General features: G+C 35.4%; 1 protein-coding gene across 8 annotated transcripts in view; it reads left to right on the top strand.

Moving 5' to 3' along the window:
* Window positions 1-16,518, top strand: part of ATRX (ATRX chromatin remodeler) — a 314,554-nt gene that overhangs the window by 171,864 nt on the left and 126,172 nt on the right. For all 8 annotated transcript variants that reach the window (XM_049643991.1, XM_049643990.1, XM_049643987.1 and 5 more), the window contains 4 exons: window positions 2,928-3,069; window positions 4,236-4,345; window positions 10,441-10,587; window positions 10,751-10,928. In XM_049643991.1, coding sequence (XP_049499948.1) covers window positions 2,928-3,069; window positions 4,236-4,345; window positions 10,441-10,587; window positions 10,751-10,928 — 577 coding nt within the window. The remainder of the gene's footprint in view (window positions 1-2,927; window positions 3,070-4,235; window positions 4,346-10,440; window positions 10,588-10,750; window positions 10,929-16,518) is intronic.

Here is a 16,518-nt window from a genome sequence, read left to right as displayed (position 1 = left end):
ATAAAGACAATGAAAAAAATAAACAGACAAAAAATTATCTCCTCCTACATTCAAGATGAAGATTGAATAATCCCCAATCCCTAAGATAGCACTTAATAATAAAAATATTATCCAAACCACTAATGAACATATGGTTCCAAAGTCTTAATTAGAGCCTTGTACATGAGTTTTCTAGTGATATATTAAAATATTATTACAAACTTAGCAACTTAAAACAAGACAAAATTATTATCTTACAGTCCTGTAAGTTAGGAGCTTGATAGTGGCCCGAATGTGGCTCTACTGGGTTGCCTGCTCAGTGTCTCACCAAGTAGAAATTGAGGTGTTAGCCAGAATGGAGATTTTTATATAAGACTGTGTGTCATTTTTAAGGTCACTTTTTGTCAGAATTAAGTCTTTTGTAGCTTGTAGCATTGAGATCCTTAGCTCCTAGACACTTCTCTTCACAGCATGGCTTTGAGACCAGTAAGAGACTATTTCTTATCACTTGTCTTTTAAATGGCTCATCTTGATTGGGTCTGGCCCACCTAGGAGAATCCTCTTTTTGGTTTAATCAAAGCCCAACTGATTATTAACTCAATTATGGGAATGATATCCCATTCATATTTACAGATGTCAACCACACTCAAATGGATGGGAGTATATAGGGTGTTTACACCAGAGGATGGGGATATTAGGGACCATTTTAGGATGCTGCCTGCCACACCATGCAAACAGGACAAGACACTCAGGAATTTTCCATTTTGACTAATGGATTTGCCCCAGTGATACAAAGCTGGCACACATCCAAGCTAGGACACAGTGAAAAATTTAGTGAATTCTTAGTCTATGTCAGATACTTTGCATACATTGTCTTATTTAATGTCTACAACAACTCCTGAAGGCTGTTTATAATCTTTCCTACTTTGCAGATGGAAAAACTGAAGCTGAGAGGATTTAAGTAACTTGTTAAAATGGAGTTTGGATCTAAATGGTCTGTGGTATTTATTCTCCACTAGGATGTTATCTAGTATAGTATTAATCCTGATTTGTATATCATTTACAGTTTTACACAAGTACAGTATCTATTCAGGTAATTTATCACAGTTTTGTGACTTATTTTTTATTTTTTCATGCAAGAATAATACTGAGGTTATGGTTTAAAAAGAGTGTCCTTCTGGGGCGCCTGGGTGGCTCAGTCGGTTAGGCGGCTGACTTCGGCTCAGGTCACGATCTCACGGTCCGTGAGTTCGAGCCCCGCGTCGGGCTCTGTGCTGACAGCTCAGAGCCTGGAGCCTGTTTCGGATTGTGTCTCCCTCTCTCTGACCCTCCCCTGTTCATGCTCTGTCTCTCCCTGTCTCAAAAATAAATAAAATGTTAAAAAAAAATTAAAAAAAAATAAAATAAAGAGTGTCCTTCTAAAGAGACATTTAAAAACATTTACAGATGAAATTCCATGCTTTCTCAGGTTTGCTTCAAAATCATTTGTGGGATCTGAGGAGTTAGAGAATGGGTAGGAGGAGGCTGCCAATGGAAAAAAAAAACTGACCAGAAGTTGTTAATTTTTGAAGATGGATAATGGGTAACAGGGTTGATTATACTCTTCTTTCTACTTTTGTTTACCTTTGAAAATTTCCATAGTGAATATTAAGTAATCCATAGTTACAGTTTTAAATAAGAAAGAAAATACTGGCTAAGTTTTATTCCTTATATGACATTCCTTACACATCATAATGTCTGCAATTATTTTTAATGTTTATTTATTTATTTTGACAGAGCACACATGTGCACAAGTGGGGGAGGGACATTGAGAGAGCGTGAGAGAATCCCAAGCAGGCTCTGTACTGTCAGAATGGAGCCCAACATGGGGTTCATTCTCATGAATTGTGAGATCATGACCTAAACCAAAGTCAAGAGTTGGATGCTTAACTGACTGAACCACCCAGGATCCCCATAATGTGTGTAATTTCAAAATAATGAATTTTATTGGTTTTCATGGAACAAAACTGTTTATAGAAGCATTTCCTTTATTAAAATAGTATTGTGTAGTGGTTAAGAGCAAGGACTCTAGTGTCTGATCCTCTGGGTGTAAATCTTAGTGTTGTGATATTTGATAATTGTATGACCTTGTATAAGTCATTTAATTTCTGGGTCTCTCACTTTTTTTTTTAATTTGTAAAATGGGAATATTTATACCTATATTATACAGTTCTTGGTTGTAGTATGTAATGGATACATATTGGGATAAGACAGCAAAAAATGTATACACATATATGTATTCATGTGTATTTATGTCTAAGTTTTCTTTTAAATAAGAAACTTAGATAATTGTTTTCCTTTTGCAGTTAGAGGATATTATATGTTGTTGTCATGTTTTTGAGCCTGTGGTTCTCAAACCAGTGTTTCTAAAAGTTTTTTCCTTTCACAATGCATACTTCCACTGTTTTTCAGTGGAAGTCGTTTAGCATCTTGGGTGGGTCAGTTTTTGTTTGGGACTGGCTTTTACAGTGTAGAACATCTGTACTTACCTTCCTCTCTGCCTACATTACATACCAGTCCTTGTGACAACCTATGTGCCCTTGCACATTTTCAGATGTTTTCTAGAAAATAGAACCATGCTTGTTTGCGAGCCATGTGTCTATTCAAATCTTTAGGGTGGTACCATATATAGAGTGTTTTAGAATACTACTTTTCTCAATGGCTTTACTTATCACGTGTGTTGATACATGTTAGGTGTGAACTGATGATTTAAATTAACCATATTACCACAGTGATACAGGTTTTTGATTTTGGAAAACCTGTATTAACCTGTGATATGTCCTGATCTTTTTGAACAAAGTATTGGATATGTGGTGTGTAAGTAGATGTGTCTATATTTTGGAAAAGTTTCCTTAGTATTGCTTGAAAGATTTCTCTGAGTTGGCTAACTATAATTCCCTTTCTTGTAGGTGATAGAAATTGAAGATGCTTCACCCACCAAGTGTCCAATAACAACCAAGTTGGTTTTAGATGAAGATGAAGAAACCAAAGAACCTTTAGTGCAGGTTCATAGAAATATGGTTATCAAATTGAAACCCCATCAAGTAGATGGTAAGAAACAGTTATATGATTAAAGCATTTTTATTTTTTTATTTTTTATTTTTTTTAATTTTTTGAATATTTATTTTTGAGAGAGAGAGAGCAAGGAAGGGAGGGGCAGAGAGAGAGTGGGAGACACAGAATCCAAAGCAGGCTTCAGGCTCTGAGCTGTCATCACATGTGCAACGCAGGGCTGGAACTCATGAGCCGTGAGATCATGACCTCAGCTGAAGTCAGATGCCTAACCAACTGAGCTACCCAGGTGCCCCTAATTAAAGCATTTTTAATTAAGTTTTACCAATATTTGGTGTCTCCTGTGTGCCTTACATTCTGCTAAGCACTAGCAGTACATTGGTGTGGAAAACAAACATGAACCCTGCCCACTATGGAGCTCATAAATATATGAGGAGAAACAATTGGATGATTGTAAAGGAAATGAGTGTTATAGAAGGGGAAATAAGTGCCACTTACAAATGGTATATATAGCAAATGGATTCATATAGTCTCCAGTGGTTGGCTAAGGGCAGCTGCAGGGTAGGGAGAGGTACCACCATTAGCTAAAAGCTTTCTTCAGAAAATGCTATTTGAACATTTTCAGGTATATTTGTTAATAATATTCTGACATTGGTATTTTTAAAGATACCAAATTATCCCTTTTCTCCACTTCATTAGAATGGAATCAGGAAGTCAGTTTTCAGTGTGTATATGAATGAATTCATAAGGGAAGTTCTATAGTTCCTACTTCTTGGATAGTGAACCCCCCTTTTTGTTTAGTCTTTACTATTGAATAAGGGGAGAGATGATAAATTATCTCCTGGGTTGTTTTCCTGATAAACTCAACAAGCATGAAAGAATATTTGATAGGAATCTGTAAATTGGATAAAATTTTGCATAACATTTCTATTTTAGATTATTCATATGTTTCTTTGAATTGTCCCAGGGAATGAAGATTTGCTGTGATAGATTAGTGAATGAAGGGAAGTGGCTGTATGCTTGTGTTTGCTGTCCTTTTTTCTAATTAAACTTATTGGGTTTGGGAGCATCTCATTTATACTTAGAAGATTATTTCTTTTTAAAATTCTGTTTATTAGAAGTTTGGTTATGTTTTTGATGTGTTTATGAAGGAAGATTTTTAACTTGGATCTTTAAATTAAACTTAATGAAGCTGTTGTTTTTAGGTGTTCAGTTTATGTGGGACTGCTGCTGTGAATCTGTAAAAAAAACAAAGAAATCTCCAGGTTCAGGATGCATTCTAGCCCACTGCATGGGCCTTGGTAAGACTTTACAGGTAAGAACAGAAAGGTATTCTGCTTTTGTACATTTCATGTTTTCAAGAATATATATCGGATTCTATTCTGTGTCCCAGGCGGAGTTGTAGTGGCTGGAGATAGAGCGGTGAATAAGAAGATCCCTCCTCAGGAAGCTTCTATTCTGGTGTGGTTGAGAGATTTTAATCAAATAAGAAATACATATTTTCAGATAGGAAGAGTTCAGAGGGAATAGAGAGGGAGTGTAGCTTTTAGGAGGTGAGACAGAGCAGAAATCCTAATGAAGTGAAGGAATAGAGTTACAAGTCATAGCCAGTAAAAAACTGCAAAGATTTTGAAGTGTAATGAATTTCCTTTACAATTTTTTAACAGTCTGTGATCCTATAGTAAGGAGAATGTAAAATACTTTTCACTGTTAAAATACTGCATTTCTGATTGGTAGGAGTTGTAATACAGATAACATTAGTGAATATATATGTAATATTAAGCCATGAGATAACTATTACAGACTCAGTGAGTCAGGACACTTTGGTTTTTATTTTTATTTATTTATTTTTTTTACCATTTTAACCATTTTTTTGGCTTTTTAAGATTTTAATTCCCGTTAGTTAACACACAGTGTTATATTAGTTTCAGGTGTACAGTACAGTGATTCAGTAACTCCATACGTCACCTAGTACTAATCATGAAAAGTGCACTCCTTAATCCCTATCATCTTTTAATCCATCCCCCTCCGCCTTCATCCCCAATGTAACCATCAGTTTGCTCTCTGTAATTAAGGGTCTGTTTCTTGATTTGTCTGTTTTTCCCTTTGTTCGTTTCTTTCTTAAATTCCATGTGAGTGAAATCCTGTGGTATTTGTCTTACTCCAACTGACTTATTACACTTAGCATTATGCTCTCTAGCTCCATCCATGTTGTGGTAAATGGGAAGATGTCATTCTTTTTTATGGCTAATATCTCCTCTGTGTGTGTGTGTGTGTGTGTGTGTGAGTGTGAGTGATCTCACATCTTGTTTATCCATTCATCTACCAAATGACACTTGGACTGCTTCCATAATTTGGCTGTTGTAAATAATGCTTATGTGAGCATATGGATACATGTCTGTATGCCTTTGAATTAGTGTTTTTCTATTCTTTGGGTAAATACCTAGTAGTGTAATTGGTATTGTTAACTTTTTGAGGAACTTCCATACTGTTTTCCACTGTGGCTGCACCAGTTTGTTTTCCCACCAACAGTGCAGCAGGACTCTTGTCCCCACATCCTTACCAACACTAGTTTTTCTTGTGTTTTTTATTTTAGCCATTCTTTTTTTTTAATTTAAAAATTTAAATAAATATTTTAATATAATATTTTAAATATTTAATTTTTTATTAAAATATTTAAATATTTTAATATAATTCAAAATCAATTTTTTAAATAAAAATTTTTTTAATGTTTACTTTTGAGAGAGAGAGAGAGTGTGATCAGGGAGGGGCCGAGAGAGAGGGAGACACAGAATCCGAAGCAGGCTTTAGGCTCTGAGCTGTCAGCACAGAGCCCAACGCAGGGCTCGAGCCCACAAACTGTGAGATCATGACCTGAGCTGAAGTTGGATGCTCAACCAACTGAGCCACCCAGGCACCCCTGATTTTAGCTATTCTGACAGGAAAGATAATATCTCACTGTAGTTTTGATTTGCATTTCCCTAATGATGAGTGATGTTGACCTTCTTTTCTTGTGTCTATTGGCTGTCTGTATGTCTTCTTTGGAAAATGTCTATTCATATCTTCTGAATATTTTTTAACTGGATTATTTGTTTTTTGGGTGTTGAACTTTATAAGTTCTTTATATATTTTGGGTACTAACCCTTTATCCAATATGTCATTTGAAAATATCTTCTCCCATTCTAAAAGTTGCCTTTTAGTTTTATTGATAGTTTCCTTTGCTGTGCGGTTTTGCATTTTGATGAAGCCCAGTTTATTTTTGCTTTTGTTTCCCTTTCCTCAGGAGTCATATCTTGAAAAATGTTCCTACAGCCCGTGTCAGAGACCTTACTGCCTGTGCTCTCTTTTAGGATTTTTATGCATTTAGGTCTCACATTTAGGTTTTCTATCCATTTTGAATATTTTTGTGTGTTGTGTAAGAAAGTGGTCCAGGTTTATTCTTTTGCATGTCGCTGTCCAGTTTTCCCAACACCATTTGTTGAAGAAACTTTTTCCCATTGGATATTCGTTCCTGCTTTGTTGAAGATTTATTGACCATATAATTTGGGGTTTATTTCTGTTTTTTTTTTATTTTGTTCCGTTTATCTATATTTCATTTTTGTGTCAGTAGCATTCTGTTTTCATTACTACAGCTTTGTAATATGCCTTGATGTCCGGAATTGTAATGCTTTACCTCTCTTTTTCAAGATTGGTCTGGCTATTTGGGTTCCTTGTGGTTCCATACAAATTTTAGGATTATTTGTTGTAGTTCTCTGAAAAATGTTGGTGGCATTTTGATAGGGATTGCATTAAATGTGTAGATTGCTTTGCATAGTATAGACATTTTAACAGTATTTGTGTTTTCAGTCCATGAACATGGAATGTCTTTCTATTTCTTTGTGTCCTCTTCAGCTTCATTCATCAGTGTTTTATAGTTTTCAGAGTATAGATCTTTTGCCTCTTTGGTTAGGTTTATTCCTAGTTATCTTACTGTTTTTGGTGCAGTTGTAAATGGGATTTTTTTCTTTATTTCTGTTTCTGCTGCTTTGTTATTGGTGTATAGAAATGCAACAGATTTTTGTATGTTGATTTTGTATCCTGTGACTTCAGTGAATTCATTTGTCAGTTCTAGCAGTTTTTTGGTGGAATCTGTTGGGTTTTGTATATGTAGTATGTCATCTGCAAATAGTGAACATTTTACCTTTTCTTTGCCAATTTGGATGCCCTTTATTTCTTTTTGTTGTCTCATTGCTGTGGCTAGCACTTTCAGTCTTATGTTGAATAAAAGTGGTGAGAATAGACATTCTCATGTGGCTGTTTTTCTGTCTCTAGTCTTGCAGCCCATTTTCTCAGATCTCAGATTGATTTCTTCAGTGTTCTGAATGGTTTCATTATTTATCTAGCTGTGTTCAAGTGACTAGGCAAGCTTAGGGTCCCCCTGCACCTTTGGTGTCTTCACTTGATATCCATTTGAATGATAGATATTTCTCCATCCCCTCACTTTGAATCTAAAGGTGTATTTAGGTCTAAAATGAGTTTCTTGGTAGGTAGCATATAGATGAGTCCTATTTTTTTTATCCATTTTGTCCTTTTGTGTCTTTTGGTTGAAGCATTTTGTCCAGTTACATTCAAAGTAATTGTTGATAGATAATGTATTTATTGTCATCTTATTATTTGTTTTGTGATTGTTTATGAAGATTTTCTCTGATCATTTCTTGTTTTTTGTCTCTTTCTTGTTTTTCTGATTTTCTTTAATATATTTGGATTTCTTTCTCTGTATTCTTTGCATGTTTATTGGTGGTTTTTGATACATGGTTATCATTAGGTTTGTTATAGCCTCTTCCGCATATCAGTCTATATTAAGTTGATGGTCATTTAAGTTCAAACCAATTGTTTCCTGCTCTCTTCCACATGTTTTCTGTATATGGTGCCATATTTTATATCCTTTTATTTGTTTGTTTACTGATGTTTTACAGTGATGTTCATTTTTAATGCTTTTGTGTTTCCTACTTTTATACTGTCACGTTTTCTCTCCTTTCAACTCAAAAGAGTCCCCTTTAATTTTCTTATAGGGATGGTTTATTGGTCATTAAACTCCTATAGTTTTTGTTTGTCTGGGAAACTCTGTTTCTCTTTCTATTCTGAATGATAGCCTTTCTGGACAGAGTATTTTTGGCTACAGATTTTTCCCATTCAGAACCTTGAAAATTTCATGCCAGCCCCTTCTGTCCTGCAACATTTCTTCTGAAAAGGCTGTTAATAGCCTTATGGGTTTTCCTTTGTATGTCACTGTTGTCTTTTGTCTTGCTGCTTTGAAAAGTTGTTTTTTTTCCACTATATTTTGCCAATTTAATTAGAATATGTTTTGGTGTGGGTCTGCTTTTGTTCATTTTGTTGGGAGTTCTCTGTGCTTCCTTGATCTGGATATCTGCTTCCTTCCCCAAATTAGGGAAGCTTGTAGCTATTGTTTTTACAAATAAATTTTCTGCCCTCTTTTCTCTGTCATCTTCTTTTGGGGGTTATATAAATACAAATGTTATTAATGTTTGAGGGAGTCACTGATTTCCCTAATTTTGTTCTTATTTTGCATAATTCTTTTATCTCTCTTTTGTTTAATGTGATTACTTTCCATTACTCTGTCCTCTAGGTCATTAATTCATTCCTGTGCTTCTTCCATCCTACTCTTCATTCCAGGGAGCCTATTTCTCACTTTGTTTATTGAGAGTTTTATCTCTGCTGTGTTATTCTTTATCTCTCTGGTAAGGGTCTCACTCATGTCTTCCTCTCTTTTCACAAGTCCAGTGAATATCCTTTTATCGTTACTTTAAATTCTGTCTTAGGTTAATTACTTATATCTGTTTCACTTAGACCTCTGGCCTTAGCCTTGTTTTGTTCTTTCATCTGGGATAAATTTCTCTGTGTTCTCATTTTGTCTGTGTCTCTGTGCCTGTTTCACTGTGTTAGAAAAGTAAGCTACATCTCCTGTTCTTTAGGGTAATGGCCTTATGAAGAAGAGGTCCTGTAGTGCTGTGCCATATAGTATCCCATGTTCCCCAGGGTCTGTTGCTTCTGGGACTAACTCCAATGGGTGCTGCGTGTGCTTTGCTGTTTTGTCCTGGCTGCTTTATCCTTCAGGCCAGTTGTCTGCAGAGGCTCTCTTTATCTTAGCAGTGTTTGGTCCATGGTCTGAATATGGTGAGTTTTAACTAGGTGTGCTCTGGTCTGCTTGTGAAATGAGAACTGTTGCAACTGCTGCTAAAACAAGACCATGAAAACTCCTTGGTCAGGAGACATGGTGTGAGCAGGGGTTTGGGCTGGTCTGGGGGTGACTTGGAGGGGTGCTTCCAGTGGAGTGCTGTTGTTGGGGGCTTATTGTAAATAAGTTAGGTAGGGAGTGCCAGTGCTTATGCTCAGGGTCAGGACAGAGAAATGGTGCTGGCCAGTTTTTTTGTTCCTGGAGGGGTCTCTTGGTGAGTGCTGGGATGTGGTTTGAGATAAGCATATATCTTCCCCACTGTGTGCTCCAGTTGCTCTTCAATTCATTCTTTCCATGTTGTATGCCCACGGGCTGTTTGCCTTCTCTTTAAGAGCAGCACGGTGTCTTCAGGGCTCTATTTTAGCGATGACTGCTGACCTTTAAAACTTAAGCCCCGCTTTTTCTAAGAACTCATGAAATTCAGCCCCTCCCTTTCTAAGCCAGTTGCTGTGGGGATTCATTTTCCCTGTCTGCTTTACTGTGTGATATTCTGTCCCTTACCCTTCTCCGTAACCATGGCTCCCTCCCTGCCACAGCGGCCATGATCCTTTTCTGCCCTAAACCGCATCTCCACACTTCCTACTCTCTTCGATGTGGCCTCTTCTTTACCTTTAGTTGTAGAATTTATCCTACCAGGCTTTTGGTCGGTTTCTTGGGTATTTATGATGATTTGATAGTTATCTAGTTGTATTTGTGGGATAAGGCAAGCTTAGGGTCCTTGTACTCTGCTTCGATCTTCCCAAGGTATCAAGTTAGAACACTTGAAAATAGAAAAGTACTGCATAACAGAATTCTCTTCTGAATGGGTGATGGTAGCTTCTGAACATTTGTGGGGATAGACATTGTGTGGAGACCAGCGACTTCGTCATAGTTTTGGTATGGTTACTTCTTATATTCATATTATTATTATTATTATTATTATTGATCATAGGATCATGAAGCTTTAAGGTTAGAAGAACCTTATATATTATGTAGTCAAACTCCATCTTTTTATATATTATAATATCTCTTTCCATGTACTTTGCCTTGTTTGGAAATTGTGACCTTTGATTGGTTGCTTTATTGTTTAAAGGTAGAAGAAAACCAAGCTACTAAATCGTAAGATTGTTTCATTTATTTTAACTTTTTTACTGATATTTTAGTTGAAGATGGTAACTTAATTTGTTTTTTTGTAGGTGGTAAGTTTTCTTCATACGGTTCTTTTGTGTGACAAATTGGATTTCAGCACAGCTTTAGTGGTTTGTCCTCTTAATACCGCTTTGAATTGGATGAATGAATTTGAAAAGTGGCAGGAAGGATTAAAAGATGATGAGAAGCTTGAGGTATTATATTTTAAATATTTTCTCTTATTAAAATAACTGCAAGAAATTCATATAGTAAAAGAAAAGGATTTTTAATTATTAAGGATGCATATTTACATGGGAATAAGTAGTATTCCTACATGTCTAATAGCTACCTTTAAAAATCTTTATTTTCTCACAAAAGGTCTCTGAATTAGCAACTGTGAAACGTCCTCAGGAGAGAAGCTACATGCTGCAGAGGTGGCAAGAAGATGGTGGTGTTATGATCATAGGCTATGAGATGTACAGAAATCTTGCTCAAGGAAGGAATGTGAAGAGTAGGAAACTTAAGGAAATCTTTAACAAAGCTTTGGTTGATCCAGGTAATATATTAAGAGGCACTGAGATAAATAAGTTGAATAAAAAATTGCTGATGTTCGGTTTAACAAATAACTACTTTATTGAGCAACTGGTAAGTAGCTGGGTTTTGTTTATCCTCAGGTTTTTTCCTTCCTTTTTTTTTTCTTAGTAAAATTTTATTAAGGTTATAGCACCCTTACTGTTGCCAGCTGTTCAGAATTCAGTTGTTGAGTCTGGAAGTGTTTGAGGTTTTTATGGGAGATCTGGTTAATAAGTAAAATTACATTAGGTGCCTATGTCACAATTGCATTTTCTTCCAGCTGTCTGAATATTAGATGATAACAAGACCTCTCTCCATACTTTGAAAACAGTTTTTAAGTTTCTTTCCCAACTTTATATCATTAGAAGGATTGCTACATGGTCCCCCCCACTATGTTTTGAAGTGTCATCACTATGGAAAGTTAATATTTGCAACACTGTCTAACCTTATGACATTAAGATCCAAATATTTAATTCCTAATTGGCACTTGGAAAAGCAGCAAGTTGTACTATTTGCAAAACTAATTAATTAAAAAAATTTTTTTTAATCTTTTTATTTATTTTTGAGAGAGAGAGAGAGAGAGAGAGAGAGAGAGAAACAGAAACAGAGTGCAAGGTGGGGAGGGTCAGAGAGAGAGAGGGAGACACAGAATCCAACGCAGGCTCCAGTCTCTGAGCTGTCAGCACAGAGCCTGATGCGGGGCTCGAACTCACAAACTGCGAGATCATGACCTGAGCCAAAGTCAGACACTCAACTAACTGAGCCACCCAGGTGCCCCACAAAATGAATTAATTTTTAATTATTTGTTTTTTCCTTTTTAAACTTTATCTTAACATATCTAATTACATTAAGACACTTATTGAGGCTTTAGATGTGTGTTGAGAAAATGTAATTTTCACTGTCAGAGTAACAGTATTCTTTAGAATCCATCACTTTACCTTTTTTTCATTTATTTTTTTATATTATATTCTTTTCACAAATTTTTCAAGTACAATTCACAGAATTGTAAGATACTTAAATTATACAATGTGATGATTTGATGTATAAATACATTTGGAAGTGTTACCAAGAGTTAGATGGAAAAAGAAAGTGGCTTGCTATTCTCGCTGCCACATTAAATAATTACAGAGAAGTGAAACGAAAGAAAAGCAGAGCAAAGTTTTATTAAAGTATACTCCAAGGGAGAAGCTGGCAACTCCAGAGAGACTGAGGCCCTGAAACTCCTCAGTGTGGGCTTATATCAGTTTTTTCTTTTGGGTAGTTCCTAGGTTTGCAACATTTGAGTGACAGGCCTGGATTATATAATAATTAGCCAACTATGCATGTCCTTTTCCAATATGTATTTGAGACACCTTTATGGGGTAGGAAACCACAGCATTATTTCTATTCTAGAGACATAGGTCAAATAAGGACAAGCAGCTGCTTTCTGCAAAAGTGCAACACGCACAACAAACTTAACTCTTCCTCTGTTGGGATGTTGTAATTGCAAACTGACTGTTACATGGGTGGAATAGGGTGGTCCCTGGGTGGTCCTCGGTTGGGGCTCTCCATCAGGACGTCTAAGGTCCATACTCCTGTTGCCCATTAGCTTCCTGCCTAACAGAAGGATTCACCACTTTGAGTTACACATCTATGACCTCACATATTTACTCACCCCATTTTTTTTTTTTTTTTGGTGAGAGCATTTAAATTTTACTCTTTTAGCAAATTTTAATTCTACAGTTAAATTTAGTGTTATCAGCTATACTCACCATGTTATACATTAAATTCTCAGACCTTATTAATCTTAGAACTAAATGTTTGTACTGTTTTGCCTCTTTTTTTAGGTAATGATGTAACTAACATGCACCAAAGTAACATTGCCATTGTAAATCTAAGGCTCAATGAGTTTATCTTTCTCCCGTGATTAAAATATTTGTCTAAAAGTTCTGTGGTGGTTTTATTGTCAGAGAACTTTAAGCTAGTGAATAGTATTGCAACATATTTTTCAGAAAGTTGCTTTGGAATAGTTAAAACAACAGTGTCCAAACGCTTAATATTGTGATTTGTTCATGAGGAAATACATTTAAAAAAATTAAAGCTCATAACATGAAGAGTAACATTTGTTATTTCCATGTAAATCATTTAGTGACATTTTAAACATGTTTTACTTTAGAATAATTTTTTACAGAAAACTTGAAGTGATAGTAAAAAAAAGCTCCCATATTCCCTGCATCCAGATTTCCCACTGTTAACAGCTTGTATTGCCATGGTAGATTTGTCAAAACTAAGAAATTGATACAGTGTTGGTTTATTGTTAACTAAACACCAAACTATATTTGAATTTCACCATTTTTCTTGTTTGCATTCTATTCCAGGATCTGATCCAGGGTATACCACATTGTATTTAATTGGCTTGTCTTCACAGTTTTGTCTGGTCTATGACAATTTCTATCTTTATTTTTCATTATCTTGTTAGTCTTGAGTACTGTGCAAGTATCCTATTTTATGTTCACTAGTGTGTATTTGTTGTTTTTCTTGTAATTAGTTTGGAGTTACAGGTTTTTGAAAAAATTTACCAGAGGTGAAACACCCTTCTTATCACACACAATCATATCAGGAGTACATTAGAATGACATGACATTACTGGATCTGCTATATTTACCTGTCCCTGTTCTTTGGAAGTCAGTCACAAAGTCTAGCTTACCCAAGTTAGGGGAAAGCTGGGATTAAGCTCTGTCTCCCTTAGTGGCCAGTATCTACACATAAAATTTGGAATTTTTCTTTAAGAAAGATTTGTCCTTTCTTTTTTATATAATCAATCATTGATTTATAGCATTATAGACTAATAATCTATTATTAGTTTATATTTTAGACTATAATGTTATTTTGCTGTTCAAATTGTTACTATTTGGCCATTGGGAGCTCTTTCACATTTGTAGATTGGTTGGTGTATCCCTTTGATATTTCATTCTTTTTGTCGTTGTTGTTTTAAGCACTTCATTACTTTCTGGTACTATAAGGTATTCCAGGCTCATGTTATATTGTCTCTGCCCCCTACCCCAGAATTAACCATTTCAGTAATGTGCCATGGTTTCTCTTATTGAAAAATAGTGTTTACAAACCAAGATCTGGTGCTTAGTAGTGTTTGTTACTACTGGAGTATCATTGCTTCTAAGTCCTCTAAGCAGACAGAAGAACTAGGTGATATGTGTACTGATCTATGTCTATGCACAAATCTATCCCTTTGTGTGTGTGTATAGAGATAAATTTGATTTTGTAATGGTGTCTTTGACTCTAATCCAGTGTCATAGGGTTCAGTTTCACCTTCTTCGTTAATCTGTTATTTGTCTTTCCAATTATGGGAATCCTGGCTCCAGCCACCTGCTATCTGTTTATTTGTTGAGTTTCATTACACAGTTTATTTGTTCAGTTTCATTACACACATAAAGTAATTTCAGAATTGTTAGCCATATTGTTTCAAAGTTGTTTCTATGTGAGAAACAGATTTAACCACTATAGTACAGTGTTTATGATTGTTTTTGTCTATAGCTTAATTTATAGTTAAAACGTTATTTTCTAAAGTCACTTAGGTTAGTTTCTGTGTTTTATTATTTGTGCACATGAAAGTATATACTTTGTAATGTAGAGTTTAATGGGTTTTGACAAATGAATAGAGTTATCTCTTTATAACCTCATTACTAGCTTTTTGTTGTTGTTTAATTCATAGCACAGTTAACGTTAAGTCACGCTAAGCATTTATTCATTGTGGTAGCTTTAGTATTAATCTACATTATCTCATTTTAATTTAATGACTAGAGTTTGTTGTGGTAAAAATACACATAACATAAAATCCATTTAACCATGTTAAAGTATAATTCAGTGGCATTTAGTATATTTACAGTGTTATGTAACTATCACAACTATTTTGTTGAACCCCACAGCATTTTCATGTACCTCAAAAAGAAATTTTGTACCCATTAGCAGTCACTTTCAAATGCCCTATCACCTGGAAACTACCAACATATTTTTTGTCTCAGTGGATTTGCCTTTTGTGGACATTTCATAAAAATATTTCTGGACATTTTATAAAAGTGAAATCATATAATATCTGACTTCTTTCAGTTAGCATAAGGCTTTCAAGCTTTATTTGGTTTGTAGCATGTTATCAGTACTTCAGTCCTTTATATATACACACAATATTAATTCAAGGTACTATTTGATTTAAACAATAAAATAGGCCTAGGTAATTAAATAAAATAATGACAGATTTCCATGGTGTATTGAACTATTTCACTCAGGCTTGATTTTTGAACAGAAGAACTTTTCTTCAAGCCTCTTGCTATATCCCTTTTCAGAACTGCATGACTGCATTCTCCCTTTATTTTTTCTATTATGATTTCTAAATATAGCTGTTTTCACATCCTACCACTTCGTTCATAGATCATTGGAATGAGGTTTTCCAGAAAGTAGATATTCAGGATTATTAAACTTATGCAGAGAGAGAGGGAGACAGAGAATCTCAGGCAGGCTCTGCACTGCCAGTGCGTAGCCCGATGCAGGGCCTCGAACTCAAGAACCGTGAGATCATGACCTGAGCCCAAATCAAAAGTCGGACACTTAAGCAACTGAGCCACCCAGGCCCCCTAAAACTTCTTAAGATTTTAAAACTTTTTTATGTTAGAATGTTATGTACATTACTATCTTTGTAAACAGAATATGAATAACATCTTTTAGCTTTTTTGTTGATTCAGGGTTATTCATGAGTATATTTGCTTTTATTCTGTCTCCCTACTCTTATTCTCTAGATAGCCCTGCTAAAGAAAGGGCCCCCTTGCCTTCCATTGCCACACTAATAAATAGTTCTTTTTAAGTTAAATTATAAAAGCAATACATGTTCTTAAGCAAAATACAAACAGAAGGAAAAGGTATATATTAAAAAATAAAAGTTCATTCGTCAGTGGACACTTAGGTTGTTTTTCCATGTCTTGGCTGAACATGGGAGTGCAGATATCTCTTTGAGATAATGATTTTGTTTCCTTGGAGATATACCCAGAATTAGAAATGCTGTTTCGTATGGTAATTCTACTTTTCAATTTTAGAGGAACCTTCATAGTGCCTGCACCAATTTACCTTCTTACCAATGGTGCACAAGGGTTCCCTTCTCTTTACATCCTCACCGACAGTTGTTATCTCTTGTCTTTTTGAGAATAGTCATTCTAACAGGTATGAGGTGATATCTCATTGTGGTTTTGATTTGCATTTTCCTGGTGATTAGTGATGTTGAGGTCTTTTTTGTGTACCTGTTGCCCATTTGCATATCTTCTTTGGGTCCTCTGCCCATTTTTAAAGAAGATTGTGTGGGTGTTTTTTCAGGCATGTTTTTTATATTGCAGTGTTTAGAGTCCCAAGGCCACTCTCAGGTTTAGTAATTAACTAGAACTCATGGAACTCAGAAAAGCTGTGTTGGTTATTACAGTGAAAGGATACAAATTAAAATCAGCAACAGGAAAAGTCACAGGGCATCCAGGAGAAATCCTACTGATCTGTCAGTGGAAATGTGCAGACCGCAGTTACTTCTCCCAGCAATGATG

The sequence above is a fragment of the Panthera uncia genome, chromosome X (assembly GCF_023721935.1).
Source record: "Panthera uncia isolate 11264 chromosome X, Puncia_PCG_1.0, whole genome shotgun sequence".
In the NCBI taxonomy this organism is placed as follows: Eukaryota; Metazoa; Chordata; class Mammalia; order Carnivora; family Felidae; genus Panthera; species Panthera uncia.
Note: the sequence above shows the minus strand (reverse complement) of the source record. Positions and strands in the feature narration are given on the sequence as shown.